The sequence below is a fragment of the Bombina bombina genome, chromosome 10 (genome assembly GCF_027579735.1).
Source record: "Bombina bombina isolate aBomBom1 chromosome 10, aBomBom1.pri, whole genome shotgun sequence".
In the NCBI taxonomy this organism is placed as follows: Eukaryota; Metazoa; Chordata; class Amphibia; order Anura; family Bombinatoridae; genus Bombina; species Bombina bombina.
In genome coordinates, this window is record NC_069508.1 from 99,435,212 (window position 1) to 99,461,670 (window position 26,459).

The 26,459-nt window shown below is 41.7% G+C and overlaps 1 protein-coding gene across 1 annotated transcript in view; it reads right to left on the bottom strand.

Annotated features, from left to right (window-relative positions):
- The window catches only part of RABGAP1L (RAB GTPase activating protein 1 like), a 1,244,335-nt gene that overhangs the window by 863,514 nt on the left and 354,362 nt on the right, over window positions 1-26,459 (bottom strand). Inside the window, exon 11 of the mRNA XM_053693261.1 lies at window positions 10,678-10,813. Coding sequence (XP_053549236.1) covers window positions 10,678-10,813 — 136 coding nt within the window. The remainder of the gene's footprint in view (window positions 1-10,677; window positions 10,814-26,459) is intronic.

Here is a 26,459-nt window from a genome sequence, read left to right on the forward strand (position 1 = left end):
ACCCAGAAATCGACAGTGTGCAACCTTTCAGGAGAAGGAGAGGCTGAACACACAGATCAGGATAACAGCTAGGGGACAGCAAGCGCCATCTTGACAACACGCCTGAACGAAGTTTATAAGGCCACAAGATACAGAGCTACATAAACATCAATAGCGGATCTCATTTAGAGGCTAACCGCAGCACAAGGTGAGCGATGTAGCAGAGCAGCATTATAAGAGAAACCCAGATATTAAAAGACACGGCTGGTAATCCAGGTGCAGGTGCCATCTTGGCTACGCAACAGCATATTCCTAGACTATGATGCAAAGTTCCTGAAACACAGGTAAGCCTCAAAACAAGCTATCAAGGCACACGCAAGGGCACAGATTACCCATACCATACAGACCTCTTTAAAATAAAGGGCTGAAACCTCCCCTTAGGGCTAATAACTTCTCTCACATCACAACTAACCTGCAGGGTAGGAGCCGTTTAAAAGAAATTACTTTACCGCATACTGTGAGATCCTATTTGGGGGAAAAGTCAGCTGGTCATAGCAGTCTCAGGCACTATCACTTACCGGACAAGGGGACGGAAAATACTCCTACCATCACCAGAACCCTTCAGGCAGAAGAACCTTGAGCACTCATTTAAAGGGGAACTCTTCACTCAAACACTCATATGTCAATTGGCCTTTGGGGGATCCTCATGAAGTAATAGTGAAATGCCCTGAGCTGAGCTATCCTTCGATACCCTGACATAACTAGCACCCTGGACTAGACCTTACCCACCTTATACACTATGAGACGATAATTAAAACTGTACAGCATTGATCTTGCATACTGTACTCCTCTCACATCTACAAGTCAGTCTGGCCTGGCAAGCATCATTAGCTCTACTAATGACAATGGAGGAATCTTACAGCGAAATAAGAGCCTACCTAACGGAATTGGGACGTCGAATGACGAGCCAATTTATCAGCTTGAGTAGCATTATCCGATGCGGCTCTGAACACACAGGGGCGTCTGCAGCAGCTATAGTGGAGCAACTGGAGCTCCGGCTCCACACACAGCTATCTCCGGCTCAAATTTCTGCGCATCAGGGTGCTGCACACCAGTTACATGTAAACTTCTCTCCCTCAATCCCCCATACACTGGATAATGCTGTTCGCTTGTTGGAAGAAGCAGTATATCAGCTACCTGAGACCATCTGAATGCAATCGCAGCCTTATTGCGGTCACTCCAACCTTAAAGGAACCCGGGCTGGGCTCAGATCACTTTGTGAACTCTCATGGCTCCAGCTTCAACATTGGCCTTCCCGCACCTGACCGCACTCTCGCAGATGGAGAGACCTCATACCTAAAATCAATAAGCTTTGGTCTCTATAGACTTGGTATCGGCTAGGACAGAATTTGAATAAATACCTAAGCCCCTAATCTGTGACATAGGGCAGATGACTGGTACAATCTCTCACTACATATGAGATAACTAAACTCTATATTGATCTTTCTCTCCAGGCGGTGCAGCTGTTCCCTTAGTGTTTTATTCAAGTATCTTACAGTTCCATTATGTTTTGTTTCAATAAGCTTTCAACTATGCAATGTATTAGCCTCATAACGGTACTTTATGGTTTAGGACGCGTTGACAGTGTAAATATATCATCAAGCATATATTTTATTATTATTGTATTTTTCCCATTTTCTTTTATTCTTTAAGATGCTCTCTTGTAATTCTATACTTAGCATTAGATTTAGTTTGTCTCTCATTTAGTAACAAGCAGACGGTTTAGCCTTATTCTTTTGTCTATTTAATAAGGCCAGTATATGCTCTGTCCATATTATTGATATTACATATATCCCTTTTCACAAAACACTGGTACAAAAACAGAATTTATGTTTACCTGATAAATTACTTTCTCCAACGGTGTGTCCGGTCCACGGCGTCATCCTTACTTGTGGGATATTCTCTTCCCCAACAGGAAATGGCAAAGAGCCCAGCAAAGCTGGTCACATGATCCCTCCTAGGCTCCGCCTACCCCAGTCATTCGACCGACGTTAAGGAGGAATATTTGCATAGGAGAAACCATATGGTACCGTGGTGACTGTAGTTAAAGAAAATAAATTATCAGACCTGATTAAAAAACCAGGGCGGGCCGTGGACCGGACACACCGTTGGAGAAAGTAATTTATCAGGTAAACATAAATTCTGTTTTCTCCAACATAGGTGTGTCCGGTCCACGGCGTCATCCTTACTTGTGGGAACCAATACCAAAGCTTTAGGACACGGATGAAGGGAGGGAGCAAATCAGGTCACCTAAATGGAAGGCACCACGGCTTGCAAAACCTTTCTCCCAAAAATAGCCTCAGAAGAAGCAAAAGTATCAAACTTGTAAAATTTGGTAAAAGTGTGCAGTGAAGACCAAGTCGCTGCCCTACATATCTGATCAACAGAAGCCTCGTTCTTGAAGGCCCATGTGGAAGCCACAGCCCTAGTGGAATGAGCTGTGATTCTTTCGGGAGGCTGCCGTCCGGCAGTCTCGTAAGCCAATCTGATGATGCTTTTAATCCAAAAAGAGAGAGAGGTAGAAGTTGCTTTTTGACCTCTCCTTTTACCAGAATAAACAACAAACAAGGAAGATGTTTGTCTAAAATCCTTTGTAGCATCTAAATAGAATTTTAGAGCGCGAACAACATCCAAATTGTGCAACAAACGTTCCTTCTTTGAAACTGGTTTCGGACACAGAGAAGGTACGATAATCTCCTGGTTAATGTTTTTGTTAGAAACAACTTTTGGAAGAAAACCAGGTTTAGTACGTAAAACCACCTTATCTGCATGGAACACCAGATAAGGAGGAGAACACTGCAGAGCAGATAATTCTGAAACTCTTCTAGCAGAAGAAATTGCAACTAAAAACAAAACTTTCCAAGATAATAACTTAATATCAACGGAATGCAAGGGTTCAAACGGAACCCCCTGAAGAACTGAAAGAACTAAATTGAGACTCCAAGGAGGAGTCAAAGGTTTGTAAACAGGCTTAATTCTAACCAGAGCCTGAACAAAGGCTTGAACATCTGGCACAGCGGCCAGCTTTTTGTGAAGTAACACAGACAAGGCAGAAATCTGTCCCTTCAGGGAACTTGCAGATAATCCTTTTTCCAATCCTTCTTGAAGGAAGGATAGAATCCTAGGAATCTTAACCTTGTCCCAAGGGAATCCTTTAGATTCACACCAACAGATATATTTTTTCCAAATTTTGTGGTAAATCTTTCTAGTTACAGGCTTTCTGGCCTGAACAAGAGTATCGATAACAGAATCTGAGAATCCTCGCTTCGATAAGATCAAGCGTTCAATCTCCAAGCAGTCAGCTGGAGTGAAACCAGATTCGGATGTTCGAACGGACCCTGAACAAGAAGGTCTCGTCTCAAAGGTAGCTTCCAAGGAGGAGCCGATGACATATTCACCAGATCTGCGTACCAAGTCCTGCGTGGCCACGCAGGAGCTATCAAGATCACCGACGCCCTCTCCTGATTGATCCTGGCTACCAGCCAGGGGATGAGAGGAAACGGCGGGAACACATAAGCTAGTTTGAAGGTCCAAGGTGCTACTAGTGCATCCACTAGAGCCGCCTTGGGATCCCTGGATCTGGACCCGTAGCAAGGAACTTTGAAGTTCTGACGAGAGGCCATCAGATCCATGTCTGGAATGCCCCACAGCTGAGTGACTTGGGCAAAGATTTCCGGATGGAGTTCCCACTCCCCCGGATGCAATGTCTGACGACTCAGAAAATCCGCTTCCCAATTTTCCACTCCTGGGATGTGGATAGCAGACAGGTGGCAGGAGTGAGACTCCGCCCATAGAATGATTTTGGTCACTTCTTCCATCGCCAGGGAACTCCTTGTTCCCCCCTGATGGTTGATGTACGCAACAGTTGTCATGTTGTCTGATTGAAACCGTATGAACTTGGCCCTCGCTAGCTGAGGCCAAGCCTTGAGAGCATTGAATATCGCTCTCAGTTCCAGAATATTTATCGGTAGAAGAGATTCTTCCCGAGACCAAAGACCCTGAGCTTTCAGGGATCCCCAGACCGCGCCCCAGCCCATCAGACTGGCGTCGGTCGTGACAATGACCCACTCTGGTCTGCGGAATGTCATCCCTCGTGACAGGTTGTCCAGGGACAGCCACCAACGGAGTGAGTCTCTGGTCCTCTGATTTACTTGTATCTTCGGAGACAAGTCTGTATAGTCCCCATTCCACTGACTGAGCATGCACAGTTGTAATGGTCTTAGATGAATGCGTGCAAAAGGAACTATGTCCATTGCCGCTACCATCAACCCGATCACTTCCATGCACTGAGCTATGGAAGGAAGAGGAACGGAATGGAGTATCCGACAAGAGTCTAGAAGTTTTGTTTTTCTGGCCTCTGTCAGAAAAATCCTCATTTCTAAGGAGTCTATTATTGTTCCCAAGAAGGGAACCCTTGTTGACGGAGATAGAGAACTCTTTTCCACGTTCACTTTCCATCCGTGAGATCTGAGAAAGGCCAGGACAATGTCCGTGTGAGCCTTTGCTTGAGGAAGGGACGACGCTTGAATCAGAATGTCGTCCAAGTAAGGTACTACAGCAATGCCCCTTGGTCTTAGCACAGCTAGAAGGGACCCTAGTACCTTTGTGAAAATCCTTGGAGCAGTGGCTAATCCGAAAGGAAGCGCCACGAACTGGTAATGTTTGTCCAGGAATGCGAACCTCAGGAACCGATGATGTTCCTTGTGGATAGGAATATGTAGATACGCATCCTTTAAATCCACCGTGGTCATGAATTGACCTTCCTGGATGGAAGGAAGAATAGTTCGAATGGTTTCCATCTTGAACGATGGAACCTTGAGAAACTTGTTTAAGATCTTGAGATCTAAGATTGGTCTGAACGTTCCCTCTTTTTTGGGAACTATAAACAGATTGGAGTAGAACCCCATCCCTTGTTCTCTTAATGGAACGGGATGAATCACTCCCATTTTTAACAGGTCTTCTACACAATGTAAGAATGCCTGTCTTTTTATGTGGTCTGAAGACAACTGAGACCTGTGGAACCTCCCCCTTGGGGGAAGTCCCTTGAATTCCAGAAGATAACCTTGGGAGACTATTTCTAGCGCCCAAGGATCCAGAACATCTCTTGCCCAAGCCTGAGCGAAGAGAGAGAGTCTGCCCCCCACCAGATCCGGTCCCGGATCGGGGGCCAACATTTCATGCTGTCTTGGTAGCAGTGGCAGGTTTCTTGGCCTGCTTTCCCTTGTTCCAGCCTTGCATTGGTCTCCAAGCTGGCTTGGCTTGAGAAGTATTACCCTCTTGCTTAGAGGACGTAGCACTTTGGGCTGGTCCGTTTCTACGAAAGGGACGAAAATTAGGTTTATTTTTTGCCTTGAAAGGCCGATCCTGAGGAAGGGCGTGGCCCTTACCCCCAGTGATATCCGAGATAATCTCTTTCAAGTCAGGGCCAAACAGCGTTTTCCCCTTGAAAGGAATGTTAAGTAGCTTGTTCTTGGAAGACGCATCAGCCGACCAAGATTTCAACCAAAGCGCTCTGCGCGCCACAATAGCAAACCCAGAATTCTTAGCCGCTAACCTAGCCAATTGCAAAGTGGCGTCTAGGGTGAAAGAATTAGCCAATTTGAGAGCATTGATTCTGTCCATAATCTCCTCATAAGGAGGAGAATCACTGTCGACCGCCTTTATCAGCTCATCGAACCAGAAACATGCGGCTGTAGCGACAGGGACAATGCATGAAATTGGTTGTAGAAGGTAACCCTGCTGAACAAACATCTTTTTAAGCAAACCTTCTAATTTTTTATCCATAGGATCTTTGAAAGCACAACTATCCTCTATGGGTATAGTGGTGCGTTTGTTTAAAGTGGAAACCGCTCCCTCGACCTTGGGGACTGTCTGCCATAAGTCCTTTCTGGGGTCGACCATAGGAAACAATTTTTTAAATATGGGGGGAGGGACGAAAGGAATACCGGGCCTTTCCCATTCTTTATTAACAATGTCCGCCACCCGCTTGGGTATAGGAAAAGCTTCTGGGAGCCCCGGCACCTCTAGGAACTTGTCCATTTTACATAGTTTCTCTGGGATGACCAACTTGTCACAATCATCCAGAGTGGATAATACCTCCTTAAGCAGAATGCGGAGATGTTCCAACTTAAATTTAAATGCAATCACATCAGGTTCAGCTTGTTGAGAAATGTTCCCTGAATCAGTAATTTCTCCCTCAGACAAAACCTCCCTGGCCCCATCAGACTGAGTTAGGGGCCCTTCAGAAATATTAATATCAGCGTCGTCATGCTCTTCAGTATCTAAAACAGAGCAGTCGCGCTTACGCTGATAAGTGTTCATTTTGGCTAAAATGTTTTTGACAGAATTATCCATTACAGCCGTTAATTGTTGCATAGTAAGGAGTATTGGCGCGCTAGATGTACTAGGGGCCTCCTGAGTGGGCAAGACTCGTGTAGACGAAGGAGGGAATGATGCAGTACCATGCTTACTCCCCTCACTTGAGGAATCATCTTGGGCATCATTGTCATTGTCACATAAATCACATTTATTTAAATGAATAGGAATTCTGGCTTCCCCACATTCAGAACACAGTCTATCTGGTAGTTCAGACATGTTAAACAGGCATAAACTTGATAACAAGTACAAAAAACGTTTTAAAATAAAACCGTTACTGTCACTTTAAATTTTAAACTGAACACACTTTATTACTGCAAATGCGAAAAAACATGAAGGAATTGTTCAAAATTTACCAAATTTTCACCACAGTGTCTTAAAGCCTTAAAAGTATTGCACACCAAATTTGGAAGCTTTAACCCTTAAAATAACGGAACCGGAGCCGTTTTGAACTTTAACCCCTTTACAGTCCCTGGTATCTGCTTTGCTGAGACCCAACCAAGCCCCAAGGGGAATACGATACCAAATGACGCCTTCAGAAAGTCTTTTCTAAGTATCAGAGCTCCTCTCACATGCGACTGCATGCCATGCCTCTCAAAAACAAGTGCGCAACACCGGCGCGAAAATGAGGCTCTGCCTATGCTTTGGGAAAGCCCCTAAAGAATAAGGTGTCTAAAACAGTGCCTGCCGATATTATTATATCAAAATACCCAGATAAAATGATTCCTCAAGGCTAAATATGTGTTAATAATCAATCGATTTAGCCCAAAAAAAGTCTACAGTCTTAATAAGCCCTTTTTGAAGCCCTTATTTACAATCGTAATAAACATGGCTTACCGGATCCCAGAGGGAAAATGACAGCTTCCAGCATTACATCGTCTTGTTAGAATGTGTCATACCTCAAGCAGCAAGAGACTGCTCACTGTTCCCCCAACTGAAGTTAATTGCTCTCAACAGTCCTGTGTGGAACAGCCATGGATTTTAGTGACGGTTGCTAAAATCATTTTCCTCATACAAACAGAAATCTTCATCTCTTTTCTGTTTCTGAGTAAATAGTACATACCAGCACTATTTCAAAATAACAAACTCTTGATTGAATAATAAAAACTACAGTTAAACACTAAAAAACTCTAAGCCATCTCCGTGGAGATGTTGCCTGTACAACGGCAAAGAGAATGACTGGGGTAGGCGGAGCCTAGGAGGGATCATGTGACCAGCTTTGCTGGGCTCTTTGCCATTTCCTGTTGGGGAAGAGAATATCCCACAAGTAAGGATGACGCCGTGGACCGGACACACCTATGTTGGAGAAATAGCCTTAAAACTACAGCTGTAAATTATAGGAAGGTTCATAGCCAAGCATATATATTGTTGATTATACTGATATGGGCTGTAAATAATTATTGTTTCTCCTACAAACTATCTACATAAGCTGGTTTGACGACATGTTATAGTTAGGGCACTGGCTTGTCTTTTTATACTTATAGCTCGTTGTGAATGAGTGCCATGGACCAGCTATCAGATTTATTTAGTACAACACACTTCCTACCTCCTGCAATATAGCTTTTATGATTAGCTATTATGCCATAGACAATAGATACTTCTACATTGCTGAGCTAGTACTACATTTTAGCTATTGGGGGAAATATGTTTGTATTTTTACTATACTTTTATAGTTCTATAAGTTAATCTATATACCGCTAAATGTATACTACTCTACCTACTGACTTACTGGCCTTAGGCCCTCTACTGCTATTTTATTTGTAAGTATTATAGATGATGGATTGTATATGTGTAGTTTGCATGGTTCCACATAAGCCATCAACTCGCTTTCACTTAAACCATGCTTTATCATCTCCATAACATAAAGTTTTGCACTAATATATATTTACGTCCCGTATATTTTCAACACTTATGGTTGATTCCCAATTTTTACCTCTAAAGAGATCTCACCCTCATACTAAATTTTCCCACTGGACTACCGGTTTGTCCAGATACTATGGTTTGGGTCATTCTTCCAACTTACTCAGTCAAGTGTTTAAAGGGACAGTCAAGTCCAAAATTTTTTTTTCATGATTTAAATAGGGCATGCAATGTTAAACAACTTCCCAATTTATTTTTATCACCAATTTTGCATTGTTCTCTTGGTATTCTTAGTTGAAAGCTAAACCTAGGAGGTTCATATGCTAATTTCTTAGACCTTGAAGACTGCCTCTAATCTGAATACATTTTGACCACTAGAGGGCATTAGTTCACATGTTTCATATAGATAACATTGAGCTCATGCACGTAAAGTGACCTAGGAGGGAGCACTGATTGGCTAAACTGCATGTCTGTCAAAATAACTGAAATAAGGGGGCAGTCAGCAGAAGCTTAGATACAAGATAATTTCAGAGGTAAAACGTGTATTATTATAACTGTGTTGGTTATGCAAAACTGGGGAATGGGTAATAAAGGGATTATCTTTCTTTTTAAACAACAAAAACTCTGGTGTTGACTGTCCCTTTAAGTGCGGTTTATACTTGTTCAAATGCCTGCTTTTATGTATATTTTAGTTTATTCTCTGATATTACACAACACTTTCCTCCTGAAGTTCCCAGATGTGTATAGCCACAAAATGTTGCAAAACTACATTAATCTTACACTCTGGAACTTTCTGATATTTAAGAGATTTAAAGAGTAAAACCACAGATTCTACCACCTTACAAAGACTCTCCGGTTGCCAAAGCTTTGTACTCATTTTGAATATTATACTTTGGATATTTTTTCCTACTCCAACAGGTCTCAGATATTACATAGCTATGACTTTGTAAGTTTTCTTAGTTAATTTTTCTACTTATCTCTTACCAACTATTATTTTTTCACAAAGATTCGGCAGTAGTTTGTTATAAGTAAAAGTATGTAATAAAAGAAATTTAGGAGCATATCTATGCTTTTAATATACCCTGGCTTTAACTATATAACTTTAGTCTCACTAGTTTAGGTACTCTTGTACTCTGAGTATTTTTCCCTTCTCTAACAGGTCTCAGACCATTTTATGTGTGGTCGTAATTTGTTATAAATTTAGATATATTTTCTAGATCATATGGCCCCAATGTGGGTGAAGTTGGACTGCTTAATTGAGGGCACAAATTTATTAGCATCAACTGAGGGTAGAATGTCCCGTTGATTTCCTAAGCCTTTGATAGCAGTATGCACAATAGATATATCCCCCTTTATGAAGTTCTTAAGTGAAGTAATGACTATTTATTATAAACATATCTCCTCTTAGCTGTAGTATTCTATGATATATATGACTATAAATTTGCAATATGTTTTATGATGTACATTGTTCGAACTATACCTAGAGACCCAGACCCCACCCCAGACTGCTGCCCTGACTGGCTCCACCCCCCCACCCCCTTTATCTAAAGCGGCTTTTGTCTGCTGACTTGACCCTCCCCTAAATAAATAAAAAAAAATGAGGTTTTACTATTATAGGCTCCAGTTACCCATATATGTCGCACACTAGCTCATACATTTTATGATCTACATCTTCGATAAACTCTTATAACTCATACCAGAAACTATTTCCTTATTAGGGACTTTGCCGTATTATATGGTAAAAGCCCTCATCTAAGGGTAATTTGTATCACTGTAGTCTAATCTTAGTAACTATTCCTGCAATACTGGTACCATAATGTTTTAGATCTAGTCTATTGAGAATTGTATAGATGTTTTTGTCAAGTCCGCTTTGTATCTGGACATATTTTCTGTTTTGTTGTTGATACTCTTTGCCTCAATAAAAAATTGTTCTATTAAAAAAAAAAAAAAAATAGCAAGAGAACGAATTAAAAAATGTAATCAATGTTTCTTCATTCTGTTGGTATCTTTATTTGAAAAAAAAAAACAGGAATGTAAAGCTTACGAGACGGCCCATATTTGGTTCAGAACCTGGGTTATGCTTGCTTAATGGTGAGTAAATGTATCCACCAATAAGCAGGGCGCACTATCCAGGGTACTGAACCTAAAATAGGCTGGCTCCCAAGCTTTACATTCCTGCTTTTTAAATAAAGCTAGCAAGAGAACTAAGACAAATTGCTTAAAGTAAATTAGAAAGTTTCTTAAAATTGTATGCTCTATCCGATTCATTAAAGTTTAATTTTGACAAGACTATCCCTTTAAGATATGCAAGCAGAAATGTTAGATCATGAACATTAGACATGAATATAAACATAACCATTACAAATCAATTGCTAAATATGTTCTGCATCATATATATCCCACCTTCCTCTGGTTCTTCATCCTCTGGAGACAGTAGACCACTGGCACACACTGGACTGGAAGGAGCTTCTTCTATCTCAGACTGCCGCTGAAGGCTCAAAACCTCATAGATTGAATCCCCAGTACCTTTACTTCCAGACTTAGAGGGTAAAAAGAAAAAAATGTAGATTAGTAAAGGACATCAACTGCTAGAGTAATATTTTGGAATAAATCAAAAATTCTCACTCTGACCTACAAAGCCCTTACCAAACACTGCTCTCCACTACCTATCCTCACTAATCAACAAATATACTCCAGCCCGCCCACTAAGATCCAACAATGATACCCCTTGCATCTTTGACTATAACCTCTTCCCACACACTGTGTGGCATCTACCCTCTGAAATGCTCTCCCTCATGCTGTCAGACTTTCCCCTAAAAACAATGCCTTTCAAACATTTTTGTTCAGGGAATCCTACCACCCATCTTAGTACAAATTCCACTTACCTAATAATTGCCATCATCTAACTCTGTATTAACATCATTCTCACCCTTACAGTCCTCCCCTCCTGTTTATCACCCTCCTACCCTTCTAGATTTTATGTTCCCAAGGGAATAGGGCCCTCAATTCCTCCTGTATTTATTTGTCAACTTTTGTCTTGTCTCTTACAAGTTTTGTATTATTGTTTTATTTAAACAAATTGTACCCATGGGCAGGGCTGCAGAATATGTTAGTGTTTTATAAATAAAGAATATTATAATACGTATAATAATAACCCTCTATTCACCATTAGCCTTAAACACTTTATTAACCCCTTAATGACCGAGGACGTACAGGGTACGTCCTCAGAAAAAAGGCAGTTAACGCCTGAGGACGTACCCTGCACGTCCTCGGTGTGGAAAGCAGCTGGAAGCGATCCTGCTCGCTTCCAGCTGCTTTCCGGTTATTGCAGTGATGCCTCGATATGGAGGCATCCTGCAATAACCTTAGATGGCCATCCGATGCAGAGAGAGCCACTCTGTGGCCCTCTCTGCACCGGACATCGATGGCCGGTATCGTTGGTGGGTGGGAGCCGGTGTGGGAGGTGGGTGGCGGCCATCGATGGCCCTGGTCATGTGGAGGGGGGCGGGATCGTGGGCGTGGAAGTCCGGGTGCGCGCGCGTGCACGAGGGGGCGCGCGCCGGGGCAGGGACCGCTGCACTACAGAAAAAAATGTGTCCCAAAATAAAAGTGGGACCAATAATTTAAAAAAAAAAAAACCCTTAGAAAAGGTAAAGAAAAGTAGTTGATTGCACATTAAAATGACACAGTTCTGTCAACATTTGATAATATTTATACAAGATGTTTGTGTACTGCTTTGACTACACTGTATGCAAAACCTGTATGCACAAATATTCAATAAAGCTTGTTATAAAAAAAAAACAAAACAAAAAAAAAAAACCCTTAGGCGTTATTTAGGTGGTGGGGGTTGATCTATGGGGGGGGGGGGGGGAAATAACACAACAGAAAAAATAAAAAAAATAAAAAAAAAAATAAACATTTAATTGTGCAAACTGGGTACTGGCAGACAGCTGCCAGTACCCAAGATGGCCCCCAATAAGGCAGAGGGGGAGGCTTAAAGAGCTGTTTTGGGGGGGATCAGGGAGGTTGGGGGCTAAGGGGGGATCCTAAACACATCATATGTAAATATGCTTTTTTTTTTTCTTTTAAAAAAAAAAAAAAATCTTTTATTTTAGTACTGGCAGACTTTCTGCCAGTACTTAAGATGGCGGGGACAATAGTGGGGTGGGGGAGGGAAGGGAGCTGTTTGGGAGGGATCAGGGGGTGGGATGTGTCAGGTGGGAGGATGAACTCTACACTAAAGCTAAAATTAACCCTGCAAGCTCCCTACACACTACCTAATTAACCCCTTCACTGCTAGCCATAATACACGTGTGATGCGCAGCAGCATTTAGCGACTTTCTAATTACCAAAAAGCAACGCCAAAGTCATATATGTCTGCTATTTCTGAACAAAGGGCATCCCAGAGAAGCATTTACAACCATTTGTGCCATAATTGCACAAGCTGTTTGTAAATAATTTCAGTGAGAAACCTAAAATTGTGAAAAAATTAACGTTTTTTTTTAATTTGATCACATTTGGCGGTGAAATGGTGGCATGAAATATACCAAAATGGGCCTAGATCAATACTTGGGGTTGTCTACTACACTACACTAAAGCTAAAATTAACCCTAGAAGCTCCCTACATGCTCCCTAATAAACCCCTTCACTGCTGGGCATAATACACGTATTTTGCGCAGGGGCATTTAGCAGCCTTCTAATTACCAAAAAGCAAAGCCAAAGCCATATATGTCTGCTATTTCTGAACAAAGGGGATCCCAGAGAAGCATTTACAACCATTTATGCTATAATTGCATAAGTTGTTTGTAAATAATTTCAGTGAGAAACCTAAAGTTTGTGAAAAAGTGAACAATTTTTTTTATTTGATCGCATTTGGCGGTGAAATGGTGGCATGAAATATACCAAAATGGGCCTAGATCAATACTTTGGGATGTCTTCTAAAAAAAAATATATACATGTCAAGGGATATTCAGGGATTCCTGAAAGATATTAGTGTTCCAATGTAACTAGCGCTAATTTTGAAAAAAAGTGGTTTGGAAATAGCAAAGTGCTACTTGTATTTATGGCCCTATAACTTGCAAAAAAAGCAAAGAACATGTAAACATTGGGTATTTCTAAACTCAGGACAAAATTTAGAAACTATTTAGCATGGGTATTTTTTGGTGGTTGTAGATGTGTAACAGATTTTGGGGGTCAAAGTTAGAAAAAGTGTGTTTTTTTCCATTTTTTCCTCATATTTTATAATGTTTTTTATAGTAAATTATAAGATATGATGAAAATTATGGTATCTTTTGAAAGTCAATTTAATGGCGAGAAAAACGGTATATAATATGTGTGGGTACAGTAAATGAGTAAGAGGAAAATTACAGCTAAACACAAACACCGCAACAATGTAAAAATAGCCTTGGTCCCAAACGGACAGAAAATGGAAAAGTGCTGCGGTCATTAAGGGATTAAATAAACATCACTCTATATTCTTCTTTCAAGACAGGTAAGCCCAACATTTACTTTTTTTAGCTTGATCAGAATTGTAAAAATAATCACAACACATTTTTAAAGGGACATAAAACCCAATTTTTTGTTCTTTCATGATTTAGATAGAACATAAAATTTTAAACAATTTTCTAATTTACTTCTATTATCAAATTTTCTTCATTTACTTGTTATCCTTTGTTGAAAAGCAGAAATGTAAGCTCAAGAGTGTGCACGTTTCTGCAGCACTATATAGCAGCAGATTTTAATGTTATACATTAGCAGGAGCCCTAGATGGCAGCACTATTTCCTGTCATGTATGCTTCAGGCATGTGCACGCTACCTACCTAGGTATCTCGTCAACAAAGAATAACATGAGAATGAAATAAATTTGATAATAGAAGTAAATTGGAAACTTTTTAAAAATTGTATTCTCTATCTGAATCATAAAATAAAAAAATTTGGTTTTAATCATTTGCGTGCTAAGCACTTTCCCACCTGGGTGCTAAGGTTTTCTTAAAGGTTTTTTTATTTAATATTTTTAAAAATATTTTTTTTTACTGTTTTTTTTTAATTTTATTTCAGATCCCCAAGACTTACACCGTTGGAAAGGTTAGGCGATTACCTTTCCAACGGTGGATCTTGGGGGTCTGTAGCTGCTTAGATGCCCGAGATACAGGCTTCTAAGCAGCATGCCCCCTGCTCCTATATTTAACATTGTTAATGTTAAATAAAGTTGCACGGTGACATCATCACGTTTATTACGCGTGACGTCACCACGCAAAACGGATAGGAGTGGGTGGGAGCCCCCAGATCTCCCTCAAGTTGGGAGAGTGCTAGTGACGGCTCAGAGCCGTCATTAGCACCAGAGTGGGAAACTGACGGCTCAGAGCCGTCATTAGCACTCAAGAGGTTAATAGTCTTAAAAGAATGAAACAAGTAAGGATCAAAGGAAACAGAATAGCTAGCTTCTACCAGGGGATGCAGAACTCAAACCCCAGGGAGAGAGCTTTTTTAAACTTCTCTTAGCTCCGTATGTTAGAAGGCACACAATTCACCACCACTTGGTTACCTTAAAAGGACATGAAACCAAAAAAATAAATAAAATGGATTTCATGATTCAGAGCCCACAATTTAAAAAAAGTTTCCAATTTACTTCTATTATCAAATTTGGTTTATTCTCTTTGCTGAAGAGATATCTAGATAGGTAGTGTGCGCATGTCTGGAGGTCTACACGACAGGAAATAGTGCTGCCCTCTAGTGCTTTTGCTAAAGTATAACAATGATGCAAAACTGCTGCCATATAGCACTGCATACACTTCTGAACTTACATTCCTGAATTTCCACAAAGGATAATAATAAAAATGTGATTATAGAAGTAAAATGGAAAGTTGTTTAAAACTGTATGCGCTCTGGTTTTCAATCTTGTCCCTAACAGGCCAGATTTTGAGGACATTTGAACTAGAGCACAGGTGAAATAGTCAGCTGAAGTATGGGTATTTTATTGCTCAAAATGCAATGCTCACCACAGACCCACCAAGTTCCAGTTGTATAAATAAAACGGATGTGGAATTAAGTAGTATTGTACACCCTGGAATGGGGTGGGTCAGAGATATTGGGGTTTTCTGTCCAGCTGCCTATTTAAGGAGTCATCTTCACAGATGAGTGCTATATATGCAGACTTGCATGAATTAACTTCCAGGAGCTAATTCCCCTAGACTTTTCCAACCGGGAAGCTTGACCCCTTGCTCACGCAGGGGGTGGCGTGGTACACTAGGCGTAGTGTGCAATGATAAAATGCGGGGACGCGATGCCAGGCGGACAGGGGCAAAGGTGCATGCCCTTGTTTGCCAGATATTGATAAATCTGGCTCAATGAGACATGAACAAAGACAGGGAAATTGAAAGTGTATCAGTCCTTGGGGGATATTCTACCACAGAAAAATAGTTTAATCTGTAGTAAGGCAAGGAATTTAAAATCCTTACCCCCCCCCTCCCCCCCATATGAAAAATTTAGAAATGGGAAATCTAAGTAGATTTCAAGGTAGTGAAAAAAATATTTATGCTTACGTGATAAATTATTTTCTTTCAGATTGATGATGGTCCACAGTCCTTCATAACATATGGGATATATATCCTGCCAAGAGGAGGTCAAGAACCCATACAAGAGCTTTGAAACCCTCCCACCTCTCTCAGTTTCACGTATAGCCTAGTAGAAAATAGGAAAATAAAAGGTAGGAAAAGCAGAACCTTTATTTTCATGTTGAGTGACAGTTCTAATGACATTGTGCAGAGAAGACCATGTGGCAGCTTTGCAAATCTGCTCCAAAGATGTATAATTCTTAAAGGCCCACAATGTTGCCACTGTAGAGTGAGCTGTTATATGTTTAGGAGGAAACTTACCCGCCACCAAGTAAGCCTTGTGAATCACTTGTTTAAGCCAAGAAGCCAACGCTACCTTAGTAGCTTTTTGCCCTTTACGAGTCACAGAGTAATAGAAGAACCAACTAGACGTTTTCCTGAACTCTTTGGTAGCTTGGAGATAGAACTTCAAAGCCCTGACCACAACCAAATTATGCAGCAATCTTTCCTTAGAGTTAGCAGGGTCTGGACACAGAAGGAACAACAATGTCTTGACTGATATTATCCGTTGAAACTCTTTTAGAAACAAAATCACATTTGGTACAAAGTACAGTCTTTTTCTTTGGAAAAATAAAAAATGCAAACAACAAAAGTACCTTACAAGACAACAGCTTGATGTCAAAAGAGTGCACTAGTTCAAAGGGAGGACCTTGTAGTACTGAGAGAACTAGGTTCAAATTCCAGGGTGGAGAAATAGTTAGAATTGGGCCTGGACAAAGGTCTGAACATCAGGAAGTTTAGCCAACTTCCAATGAAAAAGAACAGATCAAGTGGAAATCTGACCTTTCAGGGAACTAGATGATACACCCTTGTTAAGGCAATCCTGTAAGAACTGAAGGATTCTAGGGATTCAGAAGGAACACCATGAGAACCCTCTAAAAAAAACCACTGCACAAAAACATAATTTATGCTTACCTGATAAATTCCTTTCTTCTGTTGTGTGATCAGTCCACGGGTCATCATTACTTCTGGGATATAACTCCTCCCCAACAGGAAATGCAAGAGGATTCACCCAGCAGAGCTGCATATAGCTCCTCCCCTCTACGTCAGTCCCAGTCATTCGACCAAGAATCAACGAGAAAGGAGTAACCAAGGGTGAAGTGGTGACTGGAGTATAATTTAAAAGATATTTACCTGCCTTAAAACAGGGCGGGCCGTGGACTGATCACACAACAGAAGAAAGGAATTTATCAGGTAAGCATAAATTATGTTTTCTTCTGTTATGTGTGATCAGTCCACGGGTCATCATTACTTCTGGGATACCAATACCAAAGCAAAAGTACACGGATGACGGGAGGGATAGGCAGGCTCATTATACAGAAGGAACCACTGCCTGAAGAACCTTTCTCCCAAAAATAGCCTCCGAAGAAGCAAAAGTGTCAAATTTGTAAAATTTGGAAAAAGTATGAAGCGAAGACCAAGTTGCAGCCTTGCAAATCTGTTCAACAGAGGCCTCATTCTTAAAGGCCCAAGTGGAAGCCACAGCTCTAGTGGAGTGAGCTGTAATTCTTTCAGGAGGCTGCTGTCCAGCAGTCTCATAGGCTAAACGTATTATGCTACGAAGCCAAAAAGAGAGAGAGGTAGCAGAAGCTTTTTGACCTCTCCTCTGTCCAGAGTAAACGACAAACAAGGAAGAAGTTTGGCGAAAATCTTTAGTTGCCTGCAAGTAGAACTTGAGGGCACGAACTACATCCAGATTGTGTAAAAGACGTTCCTTCTTTGAAGAAGGATTTGGACACAAGGATGGGACAACAATCTCTTGATTGATGTTCCTGTTAGTGACTACCTTAGGTAAGAACCCAGGTTTAGTACGCAGAACTACCTTGTCTGAGTGAAAAATCAGATAAGGGGAATCACAATGTAAGGCTGATAACTCAGAGACTCTTCGAGCCGAGGAAATAGCCATTAAAAACAGAACTTTCCAAGATAACATCTTTATATCAATGGAATGAAGGGGTTCAAACGGAACACCCTGTAAAACGTTAAGAACTAAGTTTAAACTCCATGGTGGAGCAACAGCTTTAAACACAGGCTTGATCCTAGCTAAAGCCTGACAAAAGGACTGGACGTCTGGATTTTCTGACAGACGTCTGTGTAACAAGATGGACAGAGCTGAAATCTGTCCTTTTAAGGAACTAGCTGATAAACCCTTTTCTAAACCTTCTTGTAGAAAAGACAATATCCTAGCGATCCTAACCTTACTCCAGGAGTAACCTTTGGATTCGCACCAGTATAGGTATTTCCGCCATATTTTATGGTAAATCCTTCTGGTAACAGGCTTCCTAGCCTGAATCAGGGTATCAATAACCGACTCAGAAAAACCACGTTTTGATAAAATCAAGCGTTCAATTTCCAAGCAGTCAGCTTCAGAGAAGTTAGATTTTGATGTTTGAATGGACCCTGTATCAGAAGGTCCTGTCTTAGAGGTAGAGACCAAGGCGGACAGGATGACATGTCCACTAGATCTGCATACCAAGTCCTGCGTGGCCAAGCAGGTGCTATTAGAATTACTGATGCTCTCTCCTGTTTGATTTTGGCAATCAATCGAGGAAGCAGCGGGAAGGGTGGAAACACATAAGCCATCCTGAAGTTCCAAGGTGCTGTCAAAGCATCTATCAGAACTGCTCCCGGATCCCTGGATCTGGACCCGTAGCGAGGAAGTTTGGCGTTCTGGCGAGACGCCATGAGATCTATCTCTGGTTTGCCCCAACGTCGAAGTATTTGGGCAAAGACCTCCGGATGAAGTTCCCACTCCCCCGGATGAAGAGTCTGGCGACTCAAGAAATCCGCCTCCCAGTTCTCCACTCCCGGGATGTGGATTGCTGACAGGTGGCAAGAGTGAGACTCTGCCCAGCGAATTATCTTTGATACTTCCATCATTGCTAGGGAGCTTCTTGTCCCTCCCTGATGGTTGATGTAAGCTACAGTCGTGATGTTGTCCGACTGAAACCTGATGAACCCCCGAGTTATTAACTGGGGCCAAGCCAGAAGGGCATTGAGAACTGCTCTCAATTCCAGAATGTTTATTGGAAGGAGACTCTCCTCCTGATTCCATAGTCCCTGAGCCTTCAGAGAATTCCAGACAGCGCCCCAACCTAGTAGGCTGGCGTCTGTTGTTACAATTGTCCAGTCTGGCCTGCTGAATGGCATCCCCCTGGACAGGTGTGGCCGATGAAGCCACCATAGAAGAGAATTTCTGGTCTCTTGATTCAGATTCAGAGTAGGGGACAAATCTGAGTAATCCCCATTCCACTGACTTAGCATGCATAATTGCAGCGGTCTGAGGTGTAGGCGTGCAAAAGGTACTATGTCCATTGCCGCTACCATTAAGCCGATCACCTCCATGCATTGAGCTACTGACGGGTGTTGAATGGAATGAAGGACGCGGCATGCATCTTGAAGTTTTGTTAACCTGTCTTCTGACAGGTAAATCTTCATTTCTACAGAATCTATAAGAGTCCCCAAGAATGGAACTCTTGTGAGAGGAAAGAGAGAACTCTTCTTTTCGTTCACTTTCCATCCATGCGACCTTAGAAATGCCAGAACTAACTCTGTATGAGACTTGGCAGTTTGAAAGCTTGAAGCTTGTATTAGAATGTCGTCTAGGTACGGAGCTACCGAAATCCCTCGCGGTCTTAGTACCGCTAGAAGGGCACCCAGAACCTTTGTGAAGATTCTTGGAGCCGTAGCCAATCCGAATGGAAGAGCTACAAACTGGTAGTGCCTGTCTAAGAAGGCAAACCTTAGATACCGGTGATGATCTTTGTGGATCGGTATGTGAAGGTAAGCATCCTTTAAATCCACTGTGGTCATGTACTGACCCTCTTGGATCATGGGTAAGATTGTCCGAATAGTTTCCATTTTGAACGATGGAACTCTTAGGAATTTGTTTAGAGTCTTTAAATCTAAGATTGGCCTGAAAGTTCCCTCTTTTTTGGGAACCACAAACAGGTTTGAGTAGAACCCTTGTCCTTGTTCCGACCACGGAACCGGATGGATCACTCCCATTGTTAACAGATCTTGTACGCAGCGTAGAAACGCTTCTTTCTTTATCTGGTTTGTTGACAACCTTGACAGATGAAATCTCCCTCTTGGGGGAGATAATTTGAAGTCTAGAAGGTATCCCTGAGATATGATCTCTAGTGCCCAGGGATCCTGAACATCTCTTGCCCAGGCCTGGGCGAAGAGAGAGAGTCTGCCCCCTACTAGATCCGGTCCCGGATCGGGGGCTCTCGGTTCATGCTGTCTTTGGGGCAGCAGCAGGTTTCCTGGCCTGCTTGCTTTTGTTCCAGGACTGGTTAGGCTTCCAGCCTTGCCTGTAACGAGCAACAGCTCCTTCCTGTTTTGGTGCAGTGGAGGTTGATGCTGCTCCTGTTTTGAAATTCCGAAAGGGACGAAAATTAGACTGTCTAGCCTTAGCTTTGGCCTTGTCTTGAGGTAGGGCGTGGCCCTTACCTCCCGTAATGTCAGCGATAATTTCTTTCAAACCGGGCCCGAATAAGGACTGCCCCTTGAAAGGTATATTAAGTAATTTGGACTTAGAAGTAACATCAGCTGACCAGGATTTTAGCCACAGTGCCCTGCGTGCCTGTATGGCGAATCCTGAGTTCTTAGCCGTAAGTTTGGTTAAATGTACTACGGCCTCCGAAATGAAAGAATTAGCTAGTTTAAGGACTCTAAGCCTGTCCGTAATGTCGTCTAGCGTAGAGGAACTAAGGTTCTCTTCAAGCGACTCAATCCAAAATGCTGCCGCAGCCGTAATCGGCGCGATACATGCAAGGGGTTGTAATATAAAACCTTGTTGAACAAACATTTTCTTAAGGTAACCCTCTAATTTTTTATCCATTGGATCTGAGAAAGCACAGCTATCCTCCACCGGGATAGTGGTACGCTTAGCTAAAGTAGAAACTGCTCCCTCCACCTTGGGGACCGTTTGCCATAAGTCCCGAGTGGTGGCGTCTATTGGAAACATCTTTCTAAATATTGGAGGGGGTGAGAACGGCACACCGGGTCTATCCCACTCCTTAGTAACAATTTCAGTTAGTCTCTTAGGTATAGGAAAAACGTCAGTACTCGCCGGTACCGCAAAGTATTTATCCAACCTACACAGTTTCTCTGGTATTGCAACAGTGTTACAATCGTTGAGAGCTGCTAATACCTCCCCTAGTAGTACACGGAGGTTCTCCAATTTAAATTTAAAATTTGAAATATCTGAGTCCAATCTGTTTGGATCAGAACCGTCACCCACAGAATGAAGCTCTCCGTCCTCATGCTCTGCGAGCTGTGACGCAGTATCAGACATGGCCCTAGCATTGTCAGCGCACTCTGTTCTCACCCCAGAGTGATCACGCTTGCCTCTTAGTTCAGGTAATTTAGACAAAACTTCAGTCATAACAGTAGCCATATCTTGTAATGTTATCTGTAATGGCCGCCCAGATGTACTAGGCGCCAAAATATCACGCACCTCCCGGGCGGGAGATGCAGGTACTGTCGCGTGAGGCGAGTTAGTCGGCATAACTCTCCCCTCGCTGTTTGGTGAAATTTGTTCACATTGTACAGATTGACTTTTATTTAAAGTAGCATCAATACAGTTAGTACATAAATTTCTATTGGGCTCCACCTTGGCATTGGAACAAATGACACAGATATCTTCCTCTGAGTCAGACATGTTTAACACACTAGCAAAAAAACTTACAACTTGGTTATAATCTTTTTTAGCAAAAAAACGCACTGTGCCTCAAAGAGGTACTAACGATTAAAAGACAGTTGAAATAATGAACTGAAAAAACAGTTATTGCATCAAACTTTAAAACAACACAACTTTTAGCAAAGGTTTGTTCCCATTAGTAAAAAGCAACACTAATTAAATTTGTACATAAGAAAACAAAACAACGTTTTTTATACACAGTCACTATAAGAATTCTCACAGCTCTGCTGAGAGAATTTACCTCCCTTCAAAGAAGTTTGAAGACCCCTGAGATCTGTCAGAGATGAACCGGATCATGCAGGAAATATAAAAGTAGCTGACTGGAATTTTTTGATGCGTAGCAAAGAGCGCCAAAAACGGCCCCTCCCTCTCCCACACAGCAGTGAAGAGAAACGAAACTGTCACAATTAAAGCAAAAAACTGCCAAGTGGAAAATAATGCCCAAATATTTATTCACACAGTACCTCAGCAATGTAAACGATTCTACATTCCAGCAAAAACGTTTAACATGAGAATAGTTATTAAAAGGATTAGTGACCTTTAACACAGTAGTTCCGGTGAAATACCATCCCCAGAATACTGAAGTGTATACATACATGTCATTTTAACGGTATGGCAGGCTTTTCTCATCAATTCCATTCAGAAAATAAAAACTGCCACATACCTCAATGCAGATTCATCTGCCCGCTGTCCCCTGATCTGAAGCCTTTACCTCCCTCAGATGGTCGAGAACAGCAATATGATCTTAACGACTCCGGTTAAAATCATAGTAAAAAATCTCTGTCAGATTCTTCCTCAAACTCTGCCAGAGAAGTAATAACACGCTCCGGTGCTATTTTAAAATAACAAACTTTTGATTGAAGTCATAAAAACTAAGTATAATCACCATAGTCCTCTCACACATCCTATCTAGTCGTTGGGTGCAAGAGAATGACTGGGACTGACGTAGAGGGGAGGAGCTATATGCAGCTCTGCTGGGTGAATCCTCTTGCATTTCCTGTTGGGGAGGAGTTATATCCCAGAAGTAATGATGACCCGTGGACTGATCACACATAACAGAAGAAATATGCTTTGCAAATTTTGTGGTAAACCCTTTGAGTCACAGGTTTCCTAGCCTGTATCAGAGAATTCTAAGATTCCATGATTGTCTCATAACTAGGCATTCAACCTCCACTTGGTAAAATTTAGAGATTTGACATCCTGATGGAAAAAAAGAACCTTGTGATAATAGGTCCGGTTTCAAATGAAGAAGCCATGGAGGAGATCAGGACATCTGCACTAGATCCGGATACCATGTCCTGCTGGGCCAGGCTGGAGCAATTAATACTACTGATGCCGACTCCTGTTTGATCCAAGCAATGAGTCTCAGAAGAAGAAACTGTGGAAACAGGTATGCTATATTAAATTCCTATGGATAAACCAAGGCATCTACCATGTGATTCCTTTTATCTCTTGATCTTGCACAATATCTTGGAAGTTTTTTTTTTTTTTTTTAAGTGAGAGGCAATCAGATCTATGTCCAGTAGGCCACCTTTAATCACCAATTGACTGAATATGTCCTGATGGAGAGACCATTCTCCTTGATTAACCAATTGATGGCTCAATCTGCCTCCTAGTTGTGGACACCTGGGATGTGAATCACTGAGAGATTCTGTCCTGGACAGAGAGGAATCAGTGCTCTCTGAGACACTTCATCCAAAGCCAGTGCACTGTGGGTACCTACTTGATGATTTATGCAGGCCACCATTGTGATGTTGTCAGAATGGAAGCGGATAAACTTTTCCTCCTTCAATAAGGGCCAGGCCTGAAGAATTGCTCAAAGTTCCTGAATGTTTATTGGTAACCTTGCCTCTAAAGGAGACCAAACTCCTTGCACTCTTCGAGAATTCCAGAATGCCACCCAGCCTAATAGACTGGTGTCTGTCGTTACAATAGCCCATGATGGATGAAGGAAAGATGTCCCAAGCATCAAAGAAGGATTTTGTGTCCACCAAGAAAGAGAGATTGTTTGACAGATGAATCCAGAGCGATTTGTTGCTCTAAATGCAGATAATTCTTTGACCACTGACTGAGCATGGTTAGTTGAGGGGGATGCAAATGAAGACTGGCAAAAAGAACTGCATCTGAAGCAGCTACCATAAGACCCATCACCTCCATGCACTGAGTTAGACAGCAATGAAGTACTCTGCAGGGAGAGACATGCTCTCTGAAGTGTTATCCTGTGCGGTTTGGGCAGGAACAGATGCATTAAGACTGAATCTATGATGACTCCTAGAAATGTTACCCTTGTAGCAGGATATAGCTAGCTTTTGGAGACATTGATTTTTCAACCGTGCTCTTAAAAAAATTATAGAAGCTTGCAAGTATGAGTGATTGCTAGTGACAGGGAAGGAGCTTGCACTAGTATGTCGTCCAGATAAGGTGCAACTGAAATACCCTGAGTTCTAATCACCGCAAACAGTGCACCCAGCACCTTTGTAAAGATGTGTGGAGTTGTAGCCAGACCTAACAGAAGAGCGATGAACTAGTAGTTTTTGTCCATATATGCAAACTTCAGGAACTGATAGTGATCCCTGTGGATGGGAATGTGAATCCTTGAGGTCTACAGTTGTCATAAACTGACCCTGTTGAATTAAGGTAAATTTTGATTGTGAGAATGGTTTGCATCTTGAAAGTGGGAACCCTGACAAACATGTTTAAAGTCTTTAGGTCTAGGACAGGTTTGTAAGTCCCTTTCTTCTTTGGGACAATGAACACATTGAAGTAAAATCCTTGATCCTGTTGAGACACAGGTACTGAGATAATTACCCCTATATTCCTGAACACAGTGTAGAAAGGCCACCGCCTTTGACTAAAGTTTGGGAACATGAGACAGAAGGAATAGTCCTGGAGGAGGTCTGGACCGAAAGCCTATCCTGTAACCCTGTGAAATTATATTTTAAACTCAGGGGTCCTGAATTGACCTGAACCAGGCCTTCTGAAAAATACTTGGTCTACACCTTACCAGAACAGAATCTGGCCCGGGGACCGCACCTTCATGCTGCTTAAGTGGTGGTGTTAGATTGCATGGATTGCTTACTCTTTGCTCACAAAGAACCAGGCTTCAAGGCCGACTTAGAGGGCTCAGATATCTGATAAGAAGAAGACTTCTAATCTCCTGAGGCGCGAAAGAAACAAAACTGATTGCCCTTGTCTGTTCTTTCCTTTGGATTTTTTATCCTGAGGAAGAAAGGCTCCCTTCCCGCCAGTAACCGTCTTAATAATAAAGTCCAAGTCCAAAACAAATAGAATCTTCCCCTGGAAGGAAAGAGTCATCAGTCTATTCTTAAAGAGACATGTCAACAGACATAATATCAACCATACAGTAGGTCTAGCCAGCACTGCAAGAGACATATTATTGACATTCATCTTGTTAATGTCCATCACTGCATCACACAAATGCTTGAACCATTTTAAGAGCCTTAATGCAATTTTACAAGTCTTTAGTAGAGGGGTTGTTCACCACCATTTTGGCTAGTGAGTCACACCATAGTGTTTCTGCTGCAGTCACAGAGGTGAGAGTTACTGCTGGTATAAGTAAAAGACCAATTTGAAGAAAGTTTCCTTGAGAAAAACTCCAATTTAAGGTCAATTGGATCTCTGAATAAAGTGCTATCCTCCATAGAGATAGTTGTACGTATGAAAAGAATAGAAATAGCTCCATCAACCTTAGGAATTTTCCCTCACACTTCTACATTCTGTTCTGAAATGGGGTACATTTTCTTAAATCTGGTGGAAGGGACAAAAGGCACCCCGGCTTTTTCTATTCCTTGGTAATGTAGAACAAGACTTAATCAGGGACCTGTAGAATTTTTGGTGGAGGTTGGAAACAATATTTAATTGATTAACAGGTTTGTTTTCAGCAGGCATTTCCTCAGAAATTGCTAAGAGTTCTTAAAACCTCTTGCAATAAGCTACGGATATGCACTACTTTAAATCTTAAGGCATGGTTATATTCAGAAACAGGATCCTGTTCCATCTGATGACACTACCCCATCAGAACTAGAAATGTTTGCATCCTCAGAGTCAGAGCTCTGTAAGATAGCAGGAATTTGGGGTTAAGTCGAAGGATTTTGCACATTAACTTCATGAGACAGCGATAAATCCCCAGATTTACATTTACGCTTACTTGGTTTGAGGATCGCAGTCAAAAAATCTGTCACAATTTTGTACATGCTATTTTTAAATTCAGGAGTAAAATCAGTAGAATCCAAAGTTCCCTCTGAGAAGTGGATGGTTGCAGCTGGTTTGCATGAAAAATCTGAGGTATACAATTCTCACAGATTTGATTGACCTGGCATACTAGAACAGATTTGCAAAAATAATCACATAAGTAGACAGAGGGATATCAGAAACTGACTCCTCTATAGACATTAGTGGGGACATTTTTTTTTTTACTTATTATAAGTATGCAATGACACTCTATATAAGGATTAGTACAAAAAAAAACGGTAGAGAGTCCTCTACACTATGTTTACACTCCCTCAGACACCTGAATCTTATCTCAGTGTAGGAACACCTACAGCCATTATGATACTAAATATCCCTTAAGTACCCCCTGGCAGCTCCTGTATGGGTACTCACTCCTTTCCTGGGACTGGCAGACACTGAAAATAAATTTGGATCTGGCCCAACACCGCTGAAGCATAATTGCTAGCTGTAAACACTCTGGATTGAGGAGAAATACCAGGGAACACTGAGGGGGCAGAGCAACCACAAGGAGAAAAGCCGGTGCTGCAGGGAATCTAATAATCTAACTTGGTTCCCTTACTATAATTAGAGTGCAACAAACATAAAACTTTCCATAAATTAATAAAATATTGTTC